Raw genomic sequence first — 24,764 nt, 5'->3', positions numbered from 1 at the left:
TAATTTTTGCTATTAAACTCCTTATGGTAAATAAAAAAATCTTTCTTTGTTTAAAAAGAAAACAATTGGTTTTCTATGTGTAAAAAAGCTGCCAATAGGTGTGTCCCTACTTGTTCAGAGCACATTTCCCCTCCATCTTTTGCACAGACTTTGAACTCCTGCTGGCCTGGCAGAAGTCCAAAATCAGGAAATGAAGTCTGGAGTGCTGAGAGGTGTGTGCAGCCTTAGCCAATCATAGCTCATCTCACACTGAACTGCTATGGGCTGTGTGTAGCTGAGTGAGGGAGGAAGTTCTCCCCTGTATAGCTTCAGATGATGTCACGCCTGCTGGGTAATGCCCCTTTCCAGTCTGTGAATCTGACCGAGCAGAAAATACAGAACATGTCAAGGTAGAAAACTAAAAAAAAATTATAAAAATAAAAGGCATGGGGTGGCTTATGATGGGGGCAGTGAACTGGGAGGATTATAAAATTTAACAAGATCATGAGAGGTACTCTTTAAATCTACCCAAAAAAAAAACAACAACAAAAAACCAGTGCTTTTTGGGAACTTAAACGTGCAAACTTTTGACATGTTGCAGAGATAAGCCAAAAGTTTTGATCGGTCAGGGTATGAGGGGGAGATTCATCAAAACCTGTCCAGAGGAAAAAATGCTGAGTTGCCCATAGCAACCAGATAGCTTCTTTAATTTCTCTGAGGCCTTTTCAAAAGTGATTGGTTGCTATGGGCAAGCAGCAACTTTTCTTCTGGACAGGTTTTGATAAATCTCACCCCGAGAGTTCAGACCATGACTGATAGCAAGAACTAGCTGGGAGAAGAACGTGCGCTAAGTGAGACAAACATATGATAAAAGTCTATGGGATTGTCTCGGTCAGCTGCACTTTTCTCTCTGCTCATTCTAACCATTGGTCAGGTCTGAACACTGACTGGTCAAAACTTTTGACATGTCTCTAGGACATGTTAAATGTTTTTTAAAGCAACAGGTGCACTTTAAAAAAGAAAGCGGGTAAGTAATCTGTTCACCGTTTTGCATTGTGCAACCAAAGCACAACACCTGTGTAGACTTGTATATGTGTAATGGTATTGTTGCCAGACTTTTCTGACTAGGAATACTGAAAAGGGACTACTTCCTTAACTTTTTCGGCGGAAAAAATACTGCTTGTAGGCGAGGACACTTAGGTCTTTAATAGTGCCCCCCAAACTGACGGGAGGTCACAATGCAAAAGGAGAGATATTACTGCCATCACCATATCATAACCATTTGTTCTTTACTGTATACACACTGTCTCTGCTTTGCAAACCATCACTGTGTTACTGTTTGTGACAGAAGAATAGACAGTAACAGCTGAGTGGAATACTGGATCTCTCCTGTCCCACAATAAGTTTGGTAGGCAATTTGTTTTAAACACCAGAGGTATTAAATTTGTAATGTATCTGTATTTTCCTTGGTGCATTAACTTGACAGGCTAGTTCAGCGTCCAAACACGTGTTGTATACACGTAATACTGTTATGAGAAAAAAAAATTCTGTTCCAATGACAGAGCAGATGAATGTAAAATCAATGTGTATGTGAACTTAGCCTCAATGTAACATCTCTTCACTAAATTATTATTTTATGTTTATAATTCGGCACTTTTAATTAACATAATATACTCCTGGAAGTATTTGTTGAACATTGTCCTTGTGAAAGCACAGGAGTGTGCTTGACTGATTCAAGTCCCGCCATCCCATTGGTAAGCAGTGCCATGTGCACCCTGCTCTTCAGCTTAAAAAAAAAAAAAAAAGATTTGGCGCTTCTGTTTTCAGAAAAGAAAAGGGGAGGAAGTAAGACCCCCAGCTGGGTTTCTTCAGGTTGTCATAGGGCAATGTAACAATTTGCTCTATGTGTATGAAACCTTTATAGTGCACAGAGATTTGAACACCATAACAATGTACAGTTAAGATCATAGATACACGTTATTTGCTCAATGGAAATCGTGTGTATACTTGTGTTTCTATGCATGTGTTGGGAATAGAAGCTGGATGGATGAGCCTCACCTGAGCCATGTGTTGTGTTACGTGTGTCGGTCAATCCTAAATCACCTCTGATAGTTTCGGGTGCTGTAATACGGGCCCTGAACACTTTTGTTGGACCCATAATATTCCTCCACAGTTGGATTGCATCCTCATGAGCCAGTATATATGCACGCAATGGACCGCTGAAAAAAAGAATATAAATAAAAGATGGAAGTTCAAGAAAGTCTTTACAAATTTCTGCAGGCAAACCCTTCATATTCATTTATAAGGAACTGGTGAAATGTTTTTAGCATTCTACAGATGATCTGTCCTGGAAACAAAGTGAGCCTAGGCGCAAGAAAACATCCCTAATTGACATTTCCTACATTTTAGGACAGTGGTCTCAAACTGTGGCCCTCCAGATGTTTCAAAACTTCAACTCCCAGAATGCCCGGATCGCCAACGGCGATCCGGACATTATGGGAGTTGAAGTTTTGCAACATCTGGAGGGCCACAGGTAGAGTCCGCTGTTCTTGGACTTGTTTTTTTAAATGCCATCGCTGTGCTTTGTGCCAGTAAAGAATAGTAAATATCTAGATGGATCTTAACCCCTTAAGGACTCAGCCCATTTTGGCCTTAAGGACTCAGACAATTTAATTTTTACGTTTTCATTTTTTCCTCCTCGCCTTCTAAAAATCATAACTCTTTTATTTTTTCATCCACAGACTAGTATGAGGGCTTGTTTTTTGCGCGACCAGTTGTCCTTTGTAATGACATAAACTCATTATATCATAAAATGTATGGCACAACCAAAAAACACTATTTTTGTGGGGAAATTAAAAAGAAAATTGCAATTTTGCTAATTTTGGAAGGTTTCGTTTTCACGCCTTACAATTTATGGTAAAAATTACGTGTGTACTTTATTCTGAGGGTCAATACGATTAAAATGATACCCATGATTATATACTTTTCTATTATTGTTGTGCTTAAAAAAAATCACAAACTTTTTAACCAAATTAGTACTTTTATAATCCCTTTATTTTGATGACCTCTAACTTTTTTATTTTTCCGTATAAGCGGCGGTATGGGGGCTCATTTTTTGCGCCATGATCTGTACTTTTTTTTGATACCACATTTGCATATAAAAAACTTTTAATACGTTTTTTATAAAATGTATTAAAAAAGTAGCAATTTTGGACTTTTTTTTTTCGTTCACGCCGTTCACCCTACGGGATCATTAACATTTTATTTTAATAGTTCGTACATTTACGCACGCGGCGATACCAAATATGTCTATAAAATTTATTTTTTACGCTTTTTGGGGGTAAAATAGGAAAAAACGGGCGTTTTACTTTTTTATTGGGGGAGGGGATTTTTCACTTTTTTTACTTTTACTTTTACATTTAAAAAAATTTTTTTTTTACACTTGAATAGTCCCCATAGGGGACTATTCATAGCAATACCATGATTGCTAATACTGATCTGTTCTATGTATAGGACATAGAACAGATCAGTATTATCGGTCATCTCCTGCTCTGGTCTGCTCGATCACAGACCAGGGCAGGAGACGCCGGGAGCCGGACGGAGGAAGGTGAGGGGACCTCCGTGCGGCGTTCTGAATGATCGGATCCCCGCAGCAGCGCTGCGGGCGATCCGATCATTCATTCAAATCGCGCACTGCCGCAGATGCTGGGATCTGTATTGATCCCGGCACCTGAGGGGTTAATGGCGGACGCCCGTGAGATCGCGGGCGTCGGCCATTGCCGACAGGTCCCTGGCTGCGATCAGCAGCCGGGATCAGCCGCGCATGACACGGGCATCGCTCCGATGCCCGCGGTTATGCACAGGACGTAAATGTACGTCCTGGTGCGTTAAGTACCACCGCACCAGGACGTACATTTACGTCCTGTGTCCTTAAGGGGTTATCCAAAAATAAAAATAACAGAGCTTATTTCTTCTAAAACAGCCCCACACTAGTCTTCAGGTTGTGTGGGTTATTACAACTTGGCTACATTCACTATTGAAACTGAGCTGCAGTGTCATGCACAACCTGTGAACAGAGGTGGCGCTGTTTTTTGGAAGAAATCATCTGTTTTTTTGTAATCCTGGATAACCCTTTAAAAGCAGTTTTTGGTGAACTTCCAGGTAAAACCACATGACAACACGGAGATAATGACATGACTACACTTTCTTGTCACAACCACATTCATTATCACTGTTACATGAAAATTTAGTTTTCTTCTTGTTACCAGGCAACTAGAAAACACAACTTACAGATAAATAATGCATATAAATCATAGAGAACAACCAATGGGTTACAATATCATTATTACCTTGACATAAACTCCACCAACCGCTGATAGAAGAAGCGTCCTACAGAGACAGAGAATTTTATTCAGTATGACAATAAAAGATGAATGCCATTTAATAGCGAACAACTAAACCTAACGATTTAGGAGGCAAAAATCCAGCAATTGTGACTAAAATGGCAACCAAGTAAAGAAATAATTTAAGGGAAATAATCTAAATTTAGGCAATATTAACATTCACAGGTTATATAACATTATATACTTGTAAGTCGGGATGGGAATTCAACAACACAAAAAACCTGACACCAATAGTAAATCAGTAGTAAACCATAAATTCAACTATTTACACTATAAGCTAATCTATATTTGACATCTACTGTGTTAGTTTGTTATATGTCCTTCTTGCGGTGCTTCATTTATGGGATTGTCTGTGTAGAGAAAACATTTTTTCTATTTCCCAAGCTGATTTCATTATAGTAATTTACATTATAAATTTATGTGTTATAGAGAAATAACTTCAGCTACTGGTAAAACAGAGACCCCTGCAAAAGCCCAGTCTCTACAAGTAATATCCATTTTAATGCACATAAGCTAGTCCTTATTTATGATAAGACAGCAGAGATTACTATGCTTGTTATAGCAGTGCTTGACAAATGTGTTATGACTCTAGGAGCCAGGAAAAAAACAGGGCCAGGATGCCACTTGTCACACACTGTGCCATCATATGATCAGTCATTAGTGTTCCCTCATCTCTCCCTATGCGTCACAGTCATTAGTGTTCCCTCATCCCTCCGTGTCACAGTCATTAGTGTTCCCTCATCTCTCCCTGTGTCACAGTCATTAGTGTTCCCTCATCTCTCCCTGTGTCACAGTCATTAGTGTTCCCTCATCTCTCCCTGTGTCACAGTCATTAGTGTTCCCTCATCTCTCCCTGTGTCACAGTCATTAGTGTTCCCTCATCTCTCCCTGTGTCACAGTCATTAGTGTTCCCTCATCTCTCCCTGTGTCACAGTCATTAGTGTTCCCTCATCTCTCCCTATGTGTCACAGTCATTAGTGTTCCCTCATCTCTCCCTATGTGTCACAGTCATTAGTGTTCCCTCATCTCTCCCTGTGTCACAGTCATTAGTGTTCCCTCATCTCTCCCTGTGTCAGTCATTAGTGTTCCCTCATCTCTCCCTGTGTCACAGTCATTAGTGTTCCCTCATCTCTCCCTGTGTCACAGTCATTAGTGTTCCCTCATCTCTCCCTATGCGTCACAGTCAGTGTTCCCTCATCTGTCCCTATGTGTCACAGTCAGTGTTCCCTCATCTGTCCCTATGTGTCACAGTCAGTGTTCCCTCATCTCTCCCTGTAAACAGGCATTAGTGTTACCTCATCTCTCCCTGTGTCAGTCATTAGTGTTCCCTCATCTCTCCCTATGCGTCAGTCATTAGTGTTCCCTCATCTCTCCCTATGAGTCACAGTCATTAGTGTTCCCTCATCTCTCCCTATGAGTCACAGTCATTAGTGTTCCCTCATCTCTCCCTATGAGTCACAGTCATTAGTGTTCCCTCATCCCTCCGTGTCACAGTCATTAGTGTTCCCTCATCCCTCCGTGTCACAGTCATTAGTGTTCCCTCATCCCTCCGTGTCACAGTCATTAGTGTTCCCTCATCTCTCCGTGTCACAGTCATTAGTGTTCCCTCATCTCTCCCTATGCGTCACAGTCAGTGTTCCCTCATCTGTCCCTATGTGTCACAGTCAGTGTTCCCTCATCTCTCCCTGTAAACAGGCATTAGTGTTACCTCATCTCTCCCTGTGTCAGTCATTAGTGTTCCCTCATCTCTCCCTATGCGTCAGTCATTAGTGTTCCCTCATCTCTCCCTATGAGTCACAGTCATTAGTGTTCCCTCATCTCTCCCTATGAGTCACAGTCATTAGTGTTCCCTCATCTCTCCCTCCGTGTCACAGTCATTAGTGTTCCCTCATCCCTCCGTGTCACAGTCATTAGTGTTCCCTCATCCCTCCGTGTCACAGTCATTAGTGTTCCCTCATCCCTCCGTGTCACAGTCATTAGTGTTCCCTCATCCCTCCGTGTCACAGTCATTAGTGTTCCCTCATCTCTCCCTGTGTCACAGTCATTAGTGTTCCCTTATCCATCCGTGTCATAGTCATTAGTGTTCCCTCATCCCTCCGTGACACAGTCATTAGTGTTCCCTCATCCCTCCGTGTCACACTCATTAGTGTTCCCTCATCCCTCCGTGTCACAGTCATTAGTGTTCCCTCATCTCTCCCTGTGTCACAGTCATTAGTGTTCCCTTATCCCTCCGTGTCATAGTCATTAGTGTTCCCTCATCCCTCCGTGACACAGTCATTAGTGTTCCCTCATCCCTCCGTGTCACAGTCATTAGTGTTCCCTCATCCCTCCGTGTCACAGTCATTAGTGTTCCCTCATCTCTCCCTGTGTCACAGTCATTAGTGTTCCCTCATCTCTCCCCATGAATCACAGTCATTATTGTTCCCTCATCTATCCCTGTGTCACAGTAATTAGTGTTCGCTCAAAAGATTTCCTGGTTCTATCTGTTCCTAGGAAAGCTGGATGACAACCAAAATGATTGTCAACATGGGGGAGATTTATCAAAATCTGTGTCAATCAAGCAGGAGATGCTGGGAGGAGAGCAGAGGCAACGCGACTGCACATGCTATGGCTCCGCCTCTGTGACTACTTAGCAGTGGCTATTTTTTTTTATTTTTTTTTAACAACTTGCGGCATCTGAGGAAGCTTATGGGCAGAGTGTCTGAAGGCTGTGCCATTTCATCTAAAAAGGTAATGGGGGGCTGAAAGCACTTAGGGGACCTGACAGAGGAGAGGGCGTCTGTGACAAATTTTTAGTTGCCACGGTGACCTGGCATTTGTCGAGGCCTGTGTTATAGTACACATGGTTGTGGGTGGTCCATTGGAGCAGTCAGTACTTTCTCTGGTGAACCTAATAAATGGCATGCTGACACTACTAGAAACAATTCTCACCTGCATGTTCGTGGTAAAAATGTTCAGAATCTTTTGCTTTCCACTGAAGTTCCTTATTCCTTACTATAAGGAACTTGTTGTCTATTATCCTCTGATGTACAGCCTATGGAATAAAATAGAAACCTATTAGACAGATAGCAGGGATTATAAGATATACATATGAAAACTAGAAAGTAAAGTAAACCTATTGATTTGTCTAGTTTACCTTAAATAAAAAAAACTTAAAAGGGTTGTCTTACAAAGCAAAGTTAGCAAACAGATGTTTACCACACATATTTAAAGGGGTACTCCGCCTCTAGACATCTTATCCCCTATCCATACAGTGTTATAATTCAACACCAAATGACTTTAACCCCTTAAGGACCGAGCCCTTTTTCACCTTAAGGACCAGAGCATTTTTTTAACATCTGACCACTGTCACTTTAACCCCTTGGGGACGGAGCCCATTATGACCCTAAGGACGGGAGCATTTTTTGCAAATCTGACCACTGTCACTTTAAGCATTAATAACTCTGGAATGCTTTTACTTATAAATTTGATTCCGAGATTGTTTTTTCGTGACATATTCTACTTTAACATAGTGGTAAAATTTTATTTTAACTTGCATCCTTTCTTGGTGAAAAATCCCAAAATTTGATGAAAAAAATTAAAATTTAGCATTTTTCTAACTTTGAAGCTCTCTGCTTGTAAGGAAAATGGATATTCAAAATATTTTTTTGGGGGGGTTCACATATACAATATGTTTACTTTATGTTTGCATCATAAAATTTATGAGTTTTTACTTTTGGAAGACACCAGAGGGCTTCAAAGTTCAGCAGCAATTTTGAAATTTTTCACAAAATTTTCAAACTCACTATTTTTCAGGGACCAGTTCAGCTTTGAAGTGGATTTGAAGGGCCTTCATATTAGAAATACCCCATAAAAGACCCCATTATAAAAACTACACCCCCCAAAGTATTCAAAATGACATTCAGTAAGTGTATTAACCCTTTAGGTGTTTCACAGGAATAGCAGCAAAGTGAAGGAGAAAATTCAAAATCTTCATTTTTTACACTCGCATGTTCTTGATTTTTACAAGGGGTAAAAAGGAGAAAATTTTTACTTGTATTTGAAACCCAATTTCTCTCGAGTAAGCACATACCTCATATGTCTATGTAAAGTGTTCGGCGGGCGCAGTAGAGGGCTCAGAAGGGAAGGAGCGACAAATGGTTTTTGGGGGGCATGTCACCTTTAGGAAGCCCCTATGGTGCCAGGACAGCAAAAAAAAAAAAAAAAAAAAAAACACATGGCATACCATTTTGGAAACTAGACCCCTCGGGGAACGTAACAAGGGGTAAAGTGAACCTTAATACCCCACAGGTGATTCACGACTTTTGCATATGTAAAAAAAAAAAATACATATTTTTTTACCTAAAATGCTTGGTTTCCCAAAATTTTTACATTTTTAAAAAGGGTAATAGCAGAAAACACCCCCCAAAATTTGAAGCCCAATTTCTCTTGATTCAGAAAACACCCCATATGGGGATAATAAGCGCTCTGCTGGCGCACTACAGGTATCAGAAGAGAAGGAGTCAAATTTTGCTCTGGGGGCATGCCGCATTTAGGAAGCCCCTATGGTGCCAGGACAGCAAAAAAAAAAAAACCACATGGCATACCATTTTGGAAACTAGACCCCTCGGGGAACGTAACAAGGGGTTAAGTGAACCTTTATACCCCACAGGTGTTTCATGACTTTTATATAAGTATTTTTTTTTACCTAAAATGCTTGTTTTCCCAAAAATTTTACATTTTTATAAAGGGTAATAGCAGAAAATACCCCCCAAAATTTGTAACACAATTTCTCCCGAGTACGGAGATACCCCATATGTGACCCTAAACTGTTGCCTTGAAATACGACAGGGCTCCAAAGTGTGAGCGCCATGCGCATTTGAGGCCTAAATTAGGGATTGCATAGGGGTGGACATAGGGGAATTCTACGCCAGTGATTCCCAAACAGGGTGCCTCCAGCTGTTGTAAAACTCCCAGCATGCCTAGACAGTCAGTGGCTATCTGGCAATACTGGGGGGCATTTACTAATCTTTTACTATGTAGTCTGGTTTTTACCCTGTTTTTTTCTACTTCATTTTTGACTATGTGCGACAAATTTACTAAATTGCTGCACGGCATTAATAAATTTGGCACACATAGGCAAAAGTGGGAAATTTACTTCATGTAGTAGAAAAAATAGTCTGTTCCTTTTTCCTGCTGTCTGAATAGGTTTGGCTGCTGGTTTCCTTCTGGATCTTTTGTTTTTGAGTTTTTTTTTAGCTTTTTCACCACATCTAAATAATTCAATAACTACAGTGGTCCCTCAAGTTACAATATTAATTGGTTCCAGGAAAACCATTGTAAGTTGAAACCATTGTATGTTGAGACCATAACTCTATGGAAACCTGGTAATTGGTTCTAAAGGCACCAAAATGTCATCCAAAAATAGGAAAAAGTGACAAAGAAAAATAAGTAGATAACTGATATAGATAAAGCAAATCCTTACATATAAAAGTAATAAAGATCTGCTGGGAGCTGTAAATCACTGTCTATGTCAGTGTTTCCCAAGCAGGGAGCCTCCAGCTGTTGCAAAACTATAACTCCCAGCATGCCTGGACAGCCAAAGGCTGTCCGGGCATGCTGGGAGTTGTAGTTTTGCAAAAAATGGGGCCACTCTGCTTGGCAAACACTGGTCTATGTAGAGGACAGGAGCTTCTTCAGGGGTCCTGTACAGTACAGGCAATGTCCCAAACAAGTAATGGAGTTGCCCTCACCTGGTGTCCAAAAGAGCAGCTAACCCTGATACAGGTAAAGTGTACAGAACATGTAATACCAGACACCAGTCAGTGCATACACTTCAGTAATACAGGGGTTTTACCAGTGAATGCCCATTTTGATTGGTTGGTTCTTCCAGCCATTGACACGTTTTACAGATCTGGACTGTCTGTAGCATTGTATGTTGAGTCTGGTTTCAACTTACGATGGTCCAGAAAAGACCATTGTTTGTTGAAACTATTGTATGTTGAGGCCATTGTAAGTTGAGGGATCACTGTAAATTGTAGTCATGGCTCAGAAGTGGTAAACGGCGTTTAGTGTGTGTGTGTGTGTGTGTTTATTACATTTTTTTAACACAGTTTTTTTCTCCCTAAATGTACTTACACTTTTTTTTTTTTGGTTACTTCTTCTACAGATCTGTGTATCCTGTGGACTCCTTCGGATTCGGTGGACTACTTCGATGGCCAGCGTTTTTCTTTGCTTGATGTTAATAAAATGGTTAACGAGGGCTTGTGGGGGAGTGTTTTTTGTAATAAATTTTTTTTAAAACCTGTTGTGTTTTATTTTTATTTTACTTTACTAGACAGGCTTAGTAGTGGAAGCTGTCTTATAGACTGAGTCCATTACTAAGCCGGGCTTAGCGTTAGCCACAAAAACAGCTAGCGCTAACCCCCAATTATTACCCCGGTACCCAACACCACAGGGGTGCCGGGAAGAGCCGGTACCAACAGGCCCGGAGCGTCAAAAATGGCGCTCCTGGGCCTAGGCGGTAACAGGCTGGCGTTATTTAGGTTGGGGAGGGCCAGTAACAATGGTCCTCGCCCACCCTGGTAACGTCAGGCTGTTACTGTTTGGTTGGTATTTGGTTGAGAATAAAAATAGGGGGACCCTATGCGTTTTTTTAATATATTTAATTATTTATTTAAAAAAAAAAAACGCATAGGGTCCCCCCTATTTTCATTCTCAGCCAAATACCAACCAAACAGTAACAGCCTGACGTTCCCAGGGTGGGCGAGGACCATTGTTACTGGCCCTCCCCAGCCTAAATAACGCCAGCCTGTTACCGCCTAGGCCCAGGAGCGCCATTTTTGACGCTCCAGGCCTGTTGGTACCGGCTCTTCCCGGCACCCCTGTGGCGTTGGGTACCGGGGTAATAATAGGGGGTTAGCACTAGCTGTTTTTGTGGCTAGCGCTAAGCCCAGGTTAGTAATGGACTCTGTCTATAAGACAGCTTCCACTACTAAGCCTGTCTAGTAAAGTAAGAAAAAAACACAACAGGTTTTAAAAAATTTTTATTACAAAAAACACTCCCCCACAAGCCCTCGTTAACCATTTTATTAAAATCAAACAAAGAAAAACGCTGGTCATCGAAGTAGTCCACCGAATCCGAAGGAGTCCACAGGATAAACGGATCTGAAATGAGAAGAAAACAAAAAAATGGGTTAGTACATTTATTATCACCTGCTCACACATCTCCCGCCCCGCACGACTACAACTGCCAGCATGCCCTTACAGTAAGGACATGCTGGGAGTTGTAGTTGTGTGGTGCAGGAGATGTGTGAGCAGGTGATAATAAATGTGACAAGCTTGTCCCCTGCCCCCAGCTGCAGGACTACAACTCCCAGCATGCCCTTACAGTAAGGTGGGGCGGAGGCCGGGCACAGTGTTTCCCAACCTGGGACTTGTAGTTTTGCAACATCTGGAGGCACCCTGGTTGGGAAACACTGTTTTAGGCCAGTGTTTCCCAACCAGGGTGCCTCCAGATGTTGCAAAACTACAAGCCCCAGCATGCCTGGACAGTCAAAGGCTGTCTAGGCATGCTGGGAGTTGTAGTTTTGCAACATCTGGAGGCAACCTGGCTGGGAAACACTGGCCTAAAACAGTGTTTCCCAACCAGGGTGCCTCCAGATGTTGCAAAACTACAAGCCCCAGCATGCCTGGACAGTCAAAGGCTGTCCAGGCATGCTGGGAGTTGTAGTCTTGCAACATCTGGAGGCACCCTGGTTGGGAAACACTGGCCTAAAACAGTGTTTCCCAACCAGGGTGCCTCCAGATGTTGCAAAACTACAAGCCCCAGCATGCCTGGACAGTCAAAGGCTGTCCAGGCATGCTGGGAGTTGTAGTCTTGCAACAACTGGAGGCACCCTGGTTGGGAAGCCTGCGCAACTTACCGGCTTCCGTAGGATCCAGCGCTGCACGACACTGCCGCGCGACAGTGCCGCGCGACGATCTCCGACAGCGATCGTCGCTGGAGCCTCGGAAGGGTAAGTGAACCTCTTCGCCGGTCCCCTTCAGCTGTTTAGTTTTGCAACAGCTGGAGGACTACAGTTTACAGACCACAAACCAGGGATCTGCAAACTGTGGCCCTCCAGCTGTTGCAAAACTACAACTCCCAGCATGCCTGGACAGCCAATGGCTGTCCAGGCATGCTGGGAGTTGTAGTCTTGCAACATCTGGAGGCACCCTGGTTGGGAAACACTGTTTTAGGCCAGTGTTTCCCAACAAGGGTGCCTCCAGCTGTTGCAAAACTACAACTCCCAGCATGCCCGGACAGCCAAAGGGTGTCCAGGCATGCTGGGAGTTGTAGTCTTGCAACATTTGGAGGCACCCTGGTTGGGAAGCTTGCGCAACTTACCGGCTTCCGTAGGATCCAGCGCTGCACGACACTGCCGCGCGACAGTGCCGCGCGACGATCTCCATCAGCGATCGTCGCTGGAGCCTCGGAAGGGTAAGTGAACTTCTTCGCCGGTCCCCTTCAGCTGTTTAGTTTTGCAACAGCTGGAGGACTACAGTTTACAGACCACACACCAGTGGTCTGCAAACTGTGGCCCTCCAGCTGTTGCAAAACTACAACACCCAGCATGCCCTGACAGCCAAAGCCTATGGCTCTCAGGGCAGGAGCCCGGGCTGACATTACAGTGCAGCCGCCCGGGCTCCTCATACGGTCTCCCCGCTACCCCCCTTGTCTCCCGCCCGGGCTCCTCACACGGCCTCCCCGCTACCCCCCCCCCCCCTTGTCTCCCGCCCGCGCCGCTCAGCTCCCGCTGCTACAAGACTACAACTCCCAGCGTGTCCTCACTGTAAGGCCATGCTGGGACTTGTAGTCTTGCAACAGCAGACAGATGGGAGTTGTGTGGCGCTGGCAGGTGAGAGGGGGGGATATAAATCACTGTAGTGTCCCGGTAGCGCAGTGAGGGCAGCGGGGAGAAAGTATGTCGGAGCCCGGGCGGCAGTAGCTTTTCCTGCTCCATGTTGGAGCTGGAGTAAATTTAGTCAATTTTTATGGCCGTTGCAACATTTTGTTGCGCAACTGCGACTGTCTCAGTTAATAAATTCCTGACCACTGCAAGTCAAAACTGAAAACTTGCGTAAATTAAGCGGGAAATTTTTTTTTGACTTTCTAGCTCTTGCTAGGGAAAGTCGCACAATTTATAGGGTAGGCGCAATTGCGACAATTTTGCGCCAAAAATAGTCAGAAAAAACTGACTAAACCCCTTAGTAAATGCCCCCCACTGGGAGCAGTTGTTTTGCAACAGCTGGAGGCTCCGTTTTGGAAACCGTGGCGTACCAGACGTTTTTCATTTTTATTGGGGAGGGGGGCTGTGTAGGGGTATGTGTATATGTAGTGTTTTTTACTTTTTATTTTATTTTGTGTTAGTGTAGTGTTTTTAGGGTACGGTCACACGGGCGGGGGTTCACAGTAGTTTCTCGCTGGCAGTTTGAGCAGCGGCAGAAAATTTGCCGCAGCTCAAACTTGCAGCCGGATACTTACTGTAATCCTCCGCCCATGCGAGTGTACCCTGTACGTTCACATTTGAGGGGGGGGGGGGGGGGAGAAACATCCAGCTGTTGCAAAACTACAACTCCCAGCATGTACGGTCTATCAGTGCATGCTGGGAGTTGTAGTTTTGCAACAGCTGGAGACACACAGGTTGTGAAACACCGAGTTTGGTAACAAACTCAGTGTTTTGCAACCAGTGTGCCTTCAGCTGTTGCAAAAGCTACAACCCCCAGCATGTACGGACAGCGGAAGGGCATGCTGGGTCTTGTAGTTATGCAACAGCCGGAGGCATACTACTTTGGCTGGGGATTGTAGTTATGCAACAGCTGGAGACACACTGGTTTGCTACTTAACTCAGTGTGCCTTCAGCTGTTGCAAAACTACAAGTCCCAGCATGCCCATAAGGGCATGCTGGGAGTTGTGGTGGTCTGCCTCCTGCTGTTGCTTAACTACAGCTCCCAGCATGCCCTTTTTGCATGCTGGGAGCTGTTGCTAAGCAACAGCAGGAGGCTGTCACTCACCTCCTGCTGCTGCTCCACGATGCCGCCGCCGTCGCTCCTGGGGCCCCGATCCCAACAGGGACGCCGGGGATCGGGGTCCCCAGCACCCAAGGTCTTCTGCCCGCACCCGCTCACGTCCTCCGGAAGAGGGGCGGAGCGGGTTGCGGGAGTGACACCCGCAGCAGGCGCCCTGATTGGTCGGCCGGGAAACCGGCCAACGAATCAGGGCGATCGTGAGGTGGCACCAGTGCCACCTCACCCCTGCTGGCAATGGCTGTTCGGGGCCGTATCTGACTGCCCCGATCAGCCAGTAATTCCCATAATGACATAATGACCCCCCTGGGCGATATGCCGGGATGCCTGCTGAACGATTTCAGCAGGCATCCGGCCCCGACTCCCCTCCAGCTAGCGGCGGGGGGCCGGAAATGCTCAGGGCGTATCCATACGCCTTCGGTCCTTAAGGGGTTAATATAAATCCATTTCAGCAATCAGCTTTAATCCAACAGAGCATCTCTCAGCACTGAAACAAAGAAGATCCCTCTATGACTGACATACCCTAATAGAGCATATACAGGGGTTTTCACCCTTAAAAGGAAATCTGTCACCAGTGTCACCTGCACTAACCTGTTCGTGCAGGTGACACTGATGACAACAGTACTTGCCTTGTCCCGTTCCGTGGCGGGGATCGCCGGTAATCTTGTTCGTTAAGCTTCAGCTCCGGGCACCCGGCTTGGGGCACGGGCGGAGCTTAGTGACGTCACTGCTAGCAGCGGGACAGCAGCGGTGACGTCACTAAGCTCCGCCTATGGCCAAAGCTGCTGCTACTCTCTGCTGGGTCTCGCAGCAGCAGTGACGTCACTAAGCTCCGCTCGTGCCCCAAGCCGAGCCGGGGCTGAAGCTTAACTGACAAGATTACCAGAGATCCCCACCACAAAACAGGAAAAGGTAAGTACCGTTGTCATCAGTGACACCGACAGGCTAGTGCAGAAGACAATGGTGACAGATTTCCTTTAAAAGGCAAGGTCACACGTGCAGTATTTTCCTACCCATTAAAGTCAATAAATAGCAAAATCAGCTGCAGAAAATATGCAGCAAAATACATCACATGTGACCCTACCCTAAAAAGGTAAACTTTCCTATCCCTAAGATTTGCCTCAGGGACATTTAAAAATCGCTGTCACATGCCACAACCCATAACTGATAATGATGGACTGCAGTGCATTTATGAAATACAATATGGTAGAAAAATGAACACATACGCTATAGTTACTGCAATCAATCTTATTTCTTTATATATATATATTTTGTCAATATTACAAACAAATCCAACAATAAGTAATCACCCAAAGTGTGTCAAGATCGTCCGCAGGATGTTGGCAGGAGACATATAAGGCTTCCATGTGCAGCTGCACCAGCACTCTTATTCGGCCGTCTCCGTTCACTGCTGGTTTGGTAGGAACGTCTGCAACGTTTCAGAGGCAACGCCTCCTTTGTCAGGCATGGTGCAAATTCCCATCACCACAATACATACATCAAAAACTCTTGCGAGATTTTAATAAAAAATTTAAAAAAAACGTACAAAACATATATTACAATAAATAAAATCATTTCACTGTCACTTCAAACATTAATAACTCTGGGATGCTTTTACTTTTCATTCTGATTCCAAGATAGTTTTTTCGTGATATATTCTACTTTATGTTAGTGGTATATTTTTGTCGATACTTGCATCATTTCTTGGTGAAAAATTCCAAAATTTCATGAAAAATGTGAAAATTTTGAATTTTTTTTTTTTACTTTTAAACACTCTGCTTATAAGGAAAATGGACATCCCAAAAAAATGATATACTGATTCACATATACAATATGTCTACTTTATATTTTCATCATAAAGTTGACATGTTTTCCAATTTTTCACAAAATTTTCAAAATTGTAATTTTTCAGGGACCAGTTCAATTTTAAAGTGGATTTGAGGGGCTTTCATATTAGAAATACCCTAAAAATTACCCCATTATAAAAACTGCACCCCTCAGAGTATACAAAATGACATTCAGTAAGTGTGTTACCCCTTTAGGTGTTTCACAGGAATAGCAGCAATGTGAAGGAGAAAATTAATTATTATTTTTTTTTTTTTTTTACACTCACATGTTCTTGTAGACCCAATTTTTGAATTTTTACAAGGGGTAAAAGGAGAGAAATCTTCCTAAAATGTGTAACCCAATTTCTCTAGAGCAAGGAAATACCTCATAAGTGGATGTCAAGTGTTCTGTGGGTGCACTAGGGGGCTCAGAAGGGAAGGAGAGAATGGAATTTTGGAGAGTGAGTTTTTTCCCCAAAAATTTTTACATTTTTACAAGGGGTAATAGGAGAAAATGCCCCCCCCAAAATTTGTAACTCCATCTCTTCTTCGTATGGATGTCAAGTGTTGACGTCAAGTGCTCTGCTGGCGTACTACAATGCTCAGAAGAGGAGGAGCGCCATTAAGCTTTTGGAGAGAGAATTTGGTTAGAATAGAAGTCAGGGGCCTTGTGCAGTTACAAAGCCCCCATGGTGCCAGAACAGTGGACCCCCACATGTGACCCCATTTTGGAAACTACACCCCTCACAGAATTTAATAAGGGGTGTAGTGAGTATTTGCACCCCACTAGCATTTGACAGATCTTTGGAACAGTGGGCTGTGCAAATGAAAAATTATTTTTTTCATTTTCACGGACCCTTGTTCCAAAAATCTGTCAGACCCCTGTGGGGTATAAATTCTCACTGTAATTCTCACTTATTACATTACATGAGGGGTGTAGTTTCCAAAATGGGGTCACATGTGGGGGGGGTCCATTGTTCTGGCACTATGGGGGCTTTGTAAACACACGTGGCCTTCAATTCTGGACAAATTTTCTATTCTGGGAGATTATAAAAATTGCAATTCTGTGGTGTGTTTTTTTTTTTTTTACATTTATGTAATTTACCGTATGGGACACATAAGGTTATATGTTAATAGTTTGTACAATTACACACGTAGCGATACCAAATATGTTTATATGTAGGAAAAGGGGGTGATTTGAACTTTTAACCCTTTAAGGACGCCGGGCGTATCCATACGCCCCCGTTTTAAAGTCCTCAAGGACTGAGGGCGTATGGATACGCCCGTGGGAATTCCGGTCCACGCCGCCCGGGGACCGGACCAGGGTGACTGCTGTTATCTATCAGCAGGCACCCCATGCAAACCCCTGGGGGGGTTCCGAGACCATGTCGGCGATCGCCGCAAATCGTCGGTCAATTCAGACCAACGATTTGCGGCTTTTCCGGGTCAATCGGGTCTCTGGTGACCCTTACCCAGCAGGAGTGAGGTGGTACAGGTGCCGCCTCACGATCACGTGATTGATCGGTCGGAACAACCGATCAATCACGACCCTGCTGGGCGGTGATCGGGACAGCGAAGATGGCGGAGATCGGCGTCGGCGGGGGTCTCCTTCCTTGCCCTGGTCCGGCGGGGTCCCTTCGGGATCGGTGGCGGCGACAGGAGCAGCAGGATCGGCGGCAGCAGCGGTGGCGGTCCCAGCGGAAGGCTCCTGCAGGAGGTGAGGCCCGATCACTTCCTGCTGTTGCTTAGCAACAAATCGCAGCATGCACAGGCAAAAGGCATGCTGGGAGTTGTAGTTTTGCAACAGCTGGAGTTCCAAATACAACTCCCAGCATGCCCTTATGTAGTCTGTGCATGCTGGGGGTTGTAGTTTTGCAACAGCAGGAGGCACTTTTTTTCTATGAAAGAGTGTGCAGCCAGCTGTTGCAAAACTACAACCCCCCACATGCAGAGACCACCAAAGGGCATGCTGGGAGTTGTAGCAGTGTGCCTCCAGCTGTTGCAAAACTACAACTCCCAGCATGCCCTTCGGCTGTCAATGCATGCTGATTGTTGCAGTTTTGCAACAGCTGGACACACATTGGTTGTGAAACTGAGTTTGTCAGCTAACTCAGTGTTTTGCAACCAGTGTGCCTCCAGCTGTTGCAAAAATACAACTCCAAGCATGCACTGAGAGACTGTACATGCTGGTAGTTCTAGTATTGCAACAGCTGGAGGCACACTGGTTGCGAAACACTGAGTTAAGTAACAAACTCTGTGTTTTGCAACCAATGTGCCTCCATCTGTTGCATAACTACAACTCCCAGCATCAGGTCTGTGAGTTGTAGTTTTGCAACAGCTGGAGGTTTGCCCCCCCCCCCCATGTGAATGTACAGCGTGAAACTCATTGTAAACCTGTGCCCGTGTGAAAAAAAAGAGGATTGCAGCAGCACACATTGGTCAAAAAAATTGAGGCTCTTAGCGCACTTTTTGATCAAAACGTGTCCCCCATCCACCACGGGGAGGTGGCCTCATTTAGGATGGGAACCTAGCACAAATTCTGAGCCTAACACTCAACTATCCACTCACCTCTGCTGGGCATATAGCCTCTGACTGGGTGACATGCTGGATCCATTTAAAACTCCACCTGTGAGAAAGGGGGAGGGGTGCACAGCTAAAGAGGGTGCCATTACCCCCTGAATTGTACACACAAGAAAAAAGAAAGATAGCCGGCACAACAGCCTAATACACGGGTGCACACTGCCATGGCATCAGAGTATACAAAAAAAAGAGGATTGCAGCAGCACACATTGGTCAAAAAAATTGAGGCTCTTAGCGCACTTTTTGATCAAAACGTGTCCCCCATCCACCACGGGGAGGTGGCCTCATTTAGGATGGGAACCTAGCACAAATTCTGAGCCTACCACTCAACTATCCACTCACCTCTGCTGGGCATATAGCCTCTGACTGGGTGACATGCTGGATCCATTTAAAACTCCACCTGTGAGAAAGTGTTAGGCTCAGAATTTGTGCTAGGTTCCCATCCTAAATGAGGCCACCTCCCCGTGGTGGATGGGGGACACGTTTTGATCAAAAAGTGCGCTAAGAGCCTCAATTTTTTTGACCAATGTGTGCTGCTGCAATCCTCTTTTTTTTGTATACTCTGATGCCATGGCAGTGTGCACCCGTGTATTAGGCTGTTGTGCCGGCTATCTTTCTTTTTTCTTGTGTGTACAATTCAGGGGGTAATGGCACCCTCTTTAGCTGTGCACCCCTCCCCCTTTCTCACAGGTGGAGTTTTAAATGGATCCAGCATGTCACCCAGTCAGAGGCTATATGCCCAGCAGAGGTGAGTGGATAGTTGAGTGTTAGGCTCAGAATTTGTGCTAGGTTCCCATCCTAAATGAGGCCACCTCCCCGTGGTGGATGGGGGACACGTTTTGATCAAAAAGTGTGCTAAGAGCCTCAATTTTTTTTGACCAATGTGTGCTGCTGCAATCCTCTTTTTTTTGTATACTCTGATGCCATGGCAGTGTGCACCCGTGTATTAGGCTGTTGTGCCGGCTATCTTTCTTTTTTCTTGTGTGTGCCCGTGTGAATGTATCCTAATAATACTACACTAACACATAATAAAGGGTAAAACACTACATATACACATTCCCCTTGCCCCCCCCCCCCCACTCCAATAAAAAAAAAAAAAAAAAAAAGAAAAACATATTGTACGGCAGTGTTTCCAAAACGGAGCCTCCAGCTGTTGAAAAACAACAACTCACATTATTGCCGACAGCCACTGACTGTCAAGGCATCCTGGAAGTTTTGCAACAGCTGTAGACACCCTGTTTGGGAAACACTGCCGTAGGGTATTTTTGTGGCTGTTTCAAATACCCTATTTAGTCCTCAAATGCGCATGGCGCTCTCTCACTTCGGAGCCCTGTTGTATTTCAAGGAAAGAGTTTAGGGCCACATATGGGTTATCTCCGTACTCGGGAGAAATTGCGTTACAAATTTTGGGGGGCTTTTTCTCCTTTTACCCCTTATGAAAAGGAAAAGTTGGGGTCTACACCAGCATGTTAGTGTAAAAAAACATTTTTTTTTTTTTTACACTAACCATGCTGGTGTTGCCCCATACTTTTAATTTTCACAAGCAATAAAAGGAAAAAAAAAAAAAAAAAAAAAATCTCGAGTACAGAACTACCCCATATGTGGGTGTTTAGTGCTCTGCGAGCGCACAACAAGGCTCAGGAGTGACAGCGTGCCATGTACATTTGAGGTCTAAATTGGTGATTTGCACAGGGGTGGCTGACTTTGCAAAACAATAAATACCCAGATATGACCCCATTTTGGAAACTACACCCCTCACGTATTGTAATAAGGGGTGCAGTGAGCATTTACACCTCACAGGTGTCTGACAGATTTTTGGAACAGTGGTCCGTGAAAATGAAAAATTTTATTTTTCATTTGCACAGCCCACTGTTCCAAAGATCCGTCAAACGCCAGTGGGGTGTAAATACTCACTGCACCCCTTATTAAATTCTGTGAGGGGTGTAGTTTCCAAAATAGGGTCACATGTGGGGGGGTTCCACTGTTCTGGCACCACGGGGGGCTTTGTAAACGCACATGGCCCCTGACTTCCATTCCAAACAAATTCTCTCGCCATAAGCTCAATGGCGCTCCTTCTCTTCTGAGCATTGTAGTTCGCCCACAGAACACTTTACATCCATATATGGGGTATTTTCCATACTCAGAAGAAATGGGGTTACAAATTTTGGGGGGCATTTTCTTCTTTTACCCCTTGTAAAATTTGAAAAACTGGGTCTACATAACATGCGAGTGCAAAAAATGAAGATTTTGAATTTTCTCCTATACCTTGCTGCTATTGCTGTGAAACACCTAAAGGGTTAACACACTTTCTGAATGTCATTTTGAATACTTGGAGGGGTGCAGTTTTTATAATGGGGTCATTTGTGTGGTATTTCTAATATGAAGGCCCTTCAAATCCACTTCGAAACTGAACTGGTCCCTGAAAAATACCGATTTTGAAAATTTTGTGAAAAATTGGAAAATTGCTGCTGAACTTTGAAGCCCTTTGATGTCTTCCAAAAGTAAAAACATGTCAACTTTATGATGCCAACATAAAGTAGACATATTGTATTTGTGAATCAATATAGAATTTATTTGGAATATTTATTTTGTTTACAAGCAGAGAGTTTCAAAGTTAGAAAAATTCCAAATTTTCATGAAATTTGGGGATTTTTCACCAAGAAAGGATGCAAGTAACAACGAAAATTTACCACTGAGTTAAAGTAGAATATGTCACGAAAAAACAATCTCGGAATCAAATTAATTTTTTTGCGTTTATGTCAGAACCGCTGTAAAATCAGCCACCCCTGTGAAAATCACCAATTTAGGCCTCAAATGTACATAGTGCGCTCTCCCTCCTGAGCCTTGTTGTGCGCCCACAGAGCATTTTACGCCCACATGGGGTATTGCCGTACTCAGGAGTAATTGCGTTACAAATTTTGGGGGTCTTTTTTCCGTTTTACCTCTTGTGAAAATTTGGGGCAACACCAGCATGTTAGTGTAAACATTTTTTTATTTTTTTACACTAACAGGCTGGTGTAGACCCCGACTTTTCCTTTTCGTAAGGGGTAAAAGGAGAAAAAGCCCCCCAAAATTTGTAATGCAATTGCTTTCGAGTACGGAAATACCCCATATGTGGCCCTAAACTGTTTCCTTGCAATATGACAGGGCTCCGAAGTGAGAGAGTGCCATGCGCATTTGGGGACTAAATTAGGGATTGCATGGGGGAATTCTAAGCCAGTGATTCCCAAACAGGGTGCCTCCAGCTGTTGCTAAACTCCAGCATACCTGGAAAGTCAGTAACTGGGAAATGCTGGGAGTTGTTGTTTTGCAACAGCTTGAGGCTGTGATCTCCAAACTGTGGTCCTCCAGATGTTGCAAAACGACAAATCCCAGCATGTCCAGACAGCTGTCTAGGCATGCTGGGAGTTGTGGTTTTGTAACATCTGGAGGGCTACAGTTTGGAGACCACTGTATAGTGGTCTCCAAACTGTAGCCCTCCAGATGTTGCTAGGCAACTACTCACCGGCTTCCATAGTTTGTAACAGGGAGCCGCACGTCATCGCCGCCCACCGCCAAGGGACCTCGACCGCCGCTCACAGGACAGTTCCCTGTAATCTGGAACCAAACTTTATCCCCTTCGCCCTCCCCCGATCTGCTATTGATTGGTCAATTCTGACCGACCAATAGCAGGAATAGGAGGGGTGCCCCCCTCCCCACCGTACTTTCCGGGTCACCGGAGACCCGTATGACCCAGAATCGCCGCAGATCGCCGGTCTGAATTGACTGGCTATTGCTGACAGGACCCCCCTAGGCGATTTGCAGGGATGCCTGCTGAATGATTTCAGCAGGCATCCCGGTCCGGTCCCCGACCGGCTAGCGGCGGGGACCAAAATTCCCACGTGCGTACCAGTATGCCCTATGTCCTTAACCCCTTAAGGACCAAGGGCGTACAGGTACGCCTTTGCTCCCTGGTACTTAAGGACCAAGGGCGTACCTGTACGCCCGTGGGAATTTCGGTCCCCGCCGCGCGCCGGGCGGGGATCGCGCCGGGGTGACTGCTGATATCTATCAGCAGGCACCCCGCGCAAATGCCAAGAGGGGTCATTAGACCCCCCCATGTCGGCGATCGGCGCAAATCGCAAGTGAATTCACACTTGCGATTTGCGCCGATTCCGGGTCATGCGGGTCTATGGTGACCCGGTGACCCGGAATAGAAGGGGGATCACGGGTGTCCTAGACACCCACGATCCCCCTGTAGCGATAGGAGTGAGGTGGCAGGGTTGCCACCCCTCCAATCTCTGCTATTGGTGGTCTAGACGCGACCACCAATAGCAGATCAGGGGCGGAGGGGTTTACTTTCGGTTTCCCCGTCCTGCCCTCCCACAATAGGCGGGGCAGGACGGGGAAACCGACAGGGACCGGCGCCGAAGATCCACTTACCCATCGGCGACGGCAGCGGCGACGATCAGCGGCGGCAGCGGGCGACGATCGGCGTAAGAAGAGGACCGCGACGCAGCTCCCTGGATCCAACGGAAGCCGGTGAGTTACTTAGCAACATCTGGAGGGCTACAGTCTGAGACCACTATAGTGGTCTCTAAACTGTAACCCTCCAGATGTTGCAAAACTACAACTCCCAGCATGCCCAGAGAGCTGTTTAGGCTTGCTGGGAGTTGCAGTTTTGCAACAGCTGGAGGTCTACAGTTTGAGACCACTGCAAAGTGATCTCTATACTGTGCACCTCCAGATCTTGCAAAACTACAACTCCCAGCATGCCCAGACAGCAGTTTGCTGTCTGGGCATGCTGGGAGTTGTAGTTTTGCAACATCTGGAGGTCCACAGTTTGGAGACCACTATGCAGTGGTCTCTAAACTATAGCTCTACAGATGTTGCAAAACTGCAACTCCCAGCAAGCCTAAACAGCAAACAGCTGTCTCTGCATGCTGGGAGTTGTAGTTGCGATCCCTCCAGCTGTTGCATAACTACATCTCCCAGCATGCCTTTCGGCGATCAGTACATGCTGGGAGTTGAAGTTTTGCAACTGCTGGAGGCACACTGGTTGGAAAATACTGAGTTAGGTAACAGAACCTAACTGAAGGTTTTCCAACCAGTGTGCCTCCAGCTGTTGCAAAAGTACAACTCCCAGCATGCACGGTCTGTCAGTACATGCTAGGAGTTGTAGTTTTGAAACAGCTGGAGGTTTGCCCCCCATGTGAACGTACAGGGTACATTCACACTGGCGGGTTTACAGTAAGTTTTCTGCTTCAAGTTTGGGCTGTGGCAAATTTTTCACCGCAGCGCAAACTCCTAGCGGTAAATTCACTGTAAACCCGCCAGTGTGAATGTACCCTAAAAACACTACACTACACTAACACATAATAAAGGGTAAAACACAACATATACACCCCCTTACACTGTCCCCCTAATAAAAAATAAAAAACGTATTGTACGGCAGTGTTTCCAAAACAGAGCCTCCAGCTGTTGCAAAACAACAACTCCCAGCATTTCCAGACAGCCACTGACTGTCCAGGCATGCTGGGAGTTTAGCAACAGCTGGAGGCACCCTGTTTGGGAATCACTGGCGTAGAATACCCCTATGTCCACCCCTGTGCAATCCCTAATTTAGTCCTCAAATGCGCATGGCGCTCTCTCAATTCGGAGCCCTGTCGTATTTCAAGGAAACAGTTTAGTGCCACATATGGGGTATCTCCGTACTCGGGAGAAATTGCGTTACTAATTTTGGGGGCTTTTTTTTCCTTTTACCCCTTATGATAAAGAAAAGTTGGGGTCTACACCAGCCTGTTAGTGTAAAAAAAATTTTTTTTTTACACTAACATGCTGGTGTTGCCCTTTACTTTTTATTTTCACGGGAGGTAAAAGGAAAAAAAGGCACCCAAAATTTGTAACGCAATTTCTCCTGAGTACGGAGATACCCCATATGTGGGCGTAA

The 24,764-nt window shown here is 45.0% G+C and overlaps 1 protein-coding gene across 3 annotated transcripts in view; it reads right to left on the bottom strand.

Moving 5' to 3' along the window:
- Positions 1 to 24,764, bottom strand: part of NME6 (NME/NM23 nucleoside diphosphate kinase 6) — a 43,152-nt gene that overhangs the window by 3,493 nt on the left and 14,895 nt on the right. For all 3 annotated transcript variants that reach the window (XM_056573030.1, XM_056573028.1, XM_056573029.1), the window contains exons 3-5: positions 7,314 to 7,416; positions 4,329 to 4,368; positions 2,038 to 2,198 (exon numbers count right to left, since the gene is read on the bottom strand). In XM_056573030.1, the coding sequence (XP_056429005.1) occupies positions 2,038 to 2,198; positions 4,329 to 4,368; positions 7,314 to 7,416 (304 nt within the window). The remainder of the gene's footprint in view (positions 1 to 2,037; positions 2,199 to 4,328; positions 4,369 to 7,313; positions 7,417 to 24,764) is intronic.

The sequence above is a fragment of the Hyla sarda genome, chromosome 4, assembly GCF_029499605.1.
Source record: "Hyla sarda isolate aHylSar1 chromosome 4, aHylSar1.hap1, whole genome shotgun sequence".
NCBI lineage: Eukaryota > Metazoa > Chordata > Amphibia > Anura > Hylidae > Hyla > Hyla sarda.
This window is presented reverse-complemented; position numbering and strand designations above follow the sequence as displayed.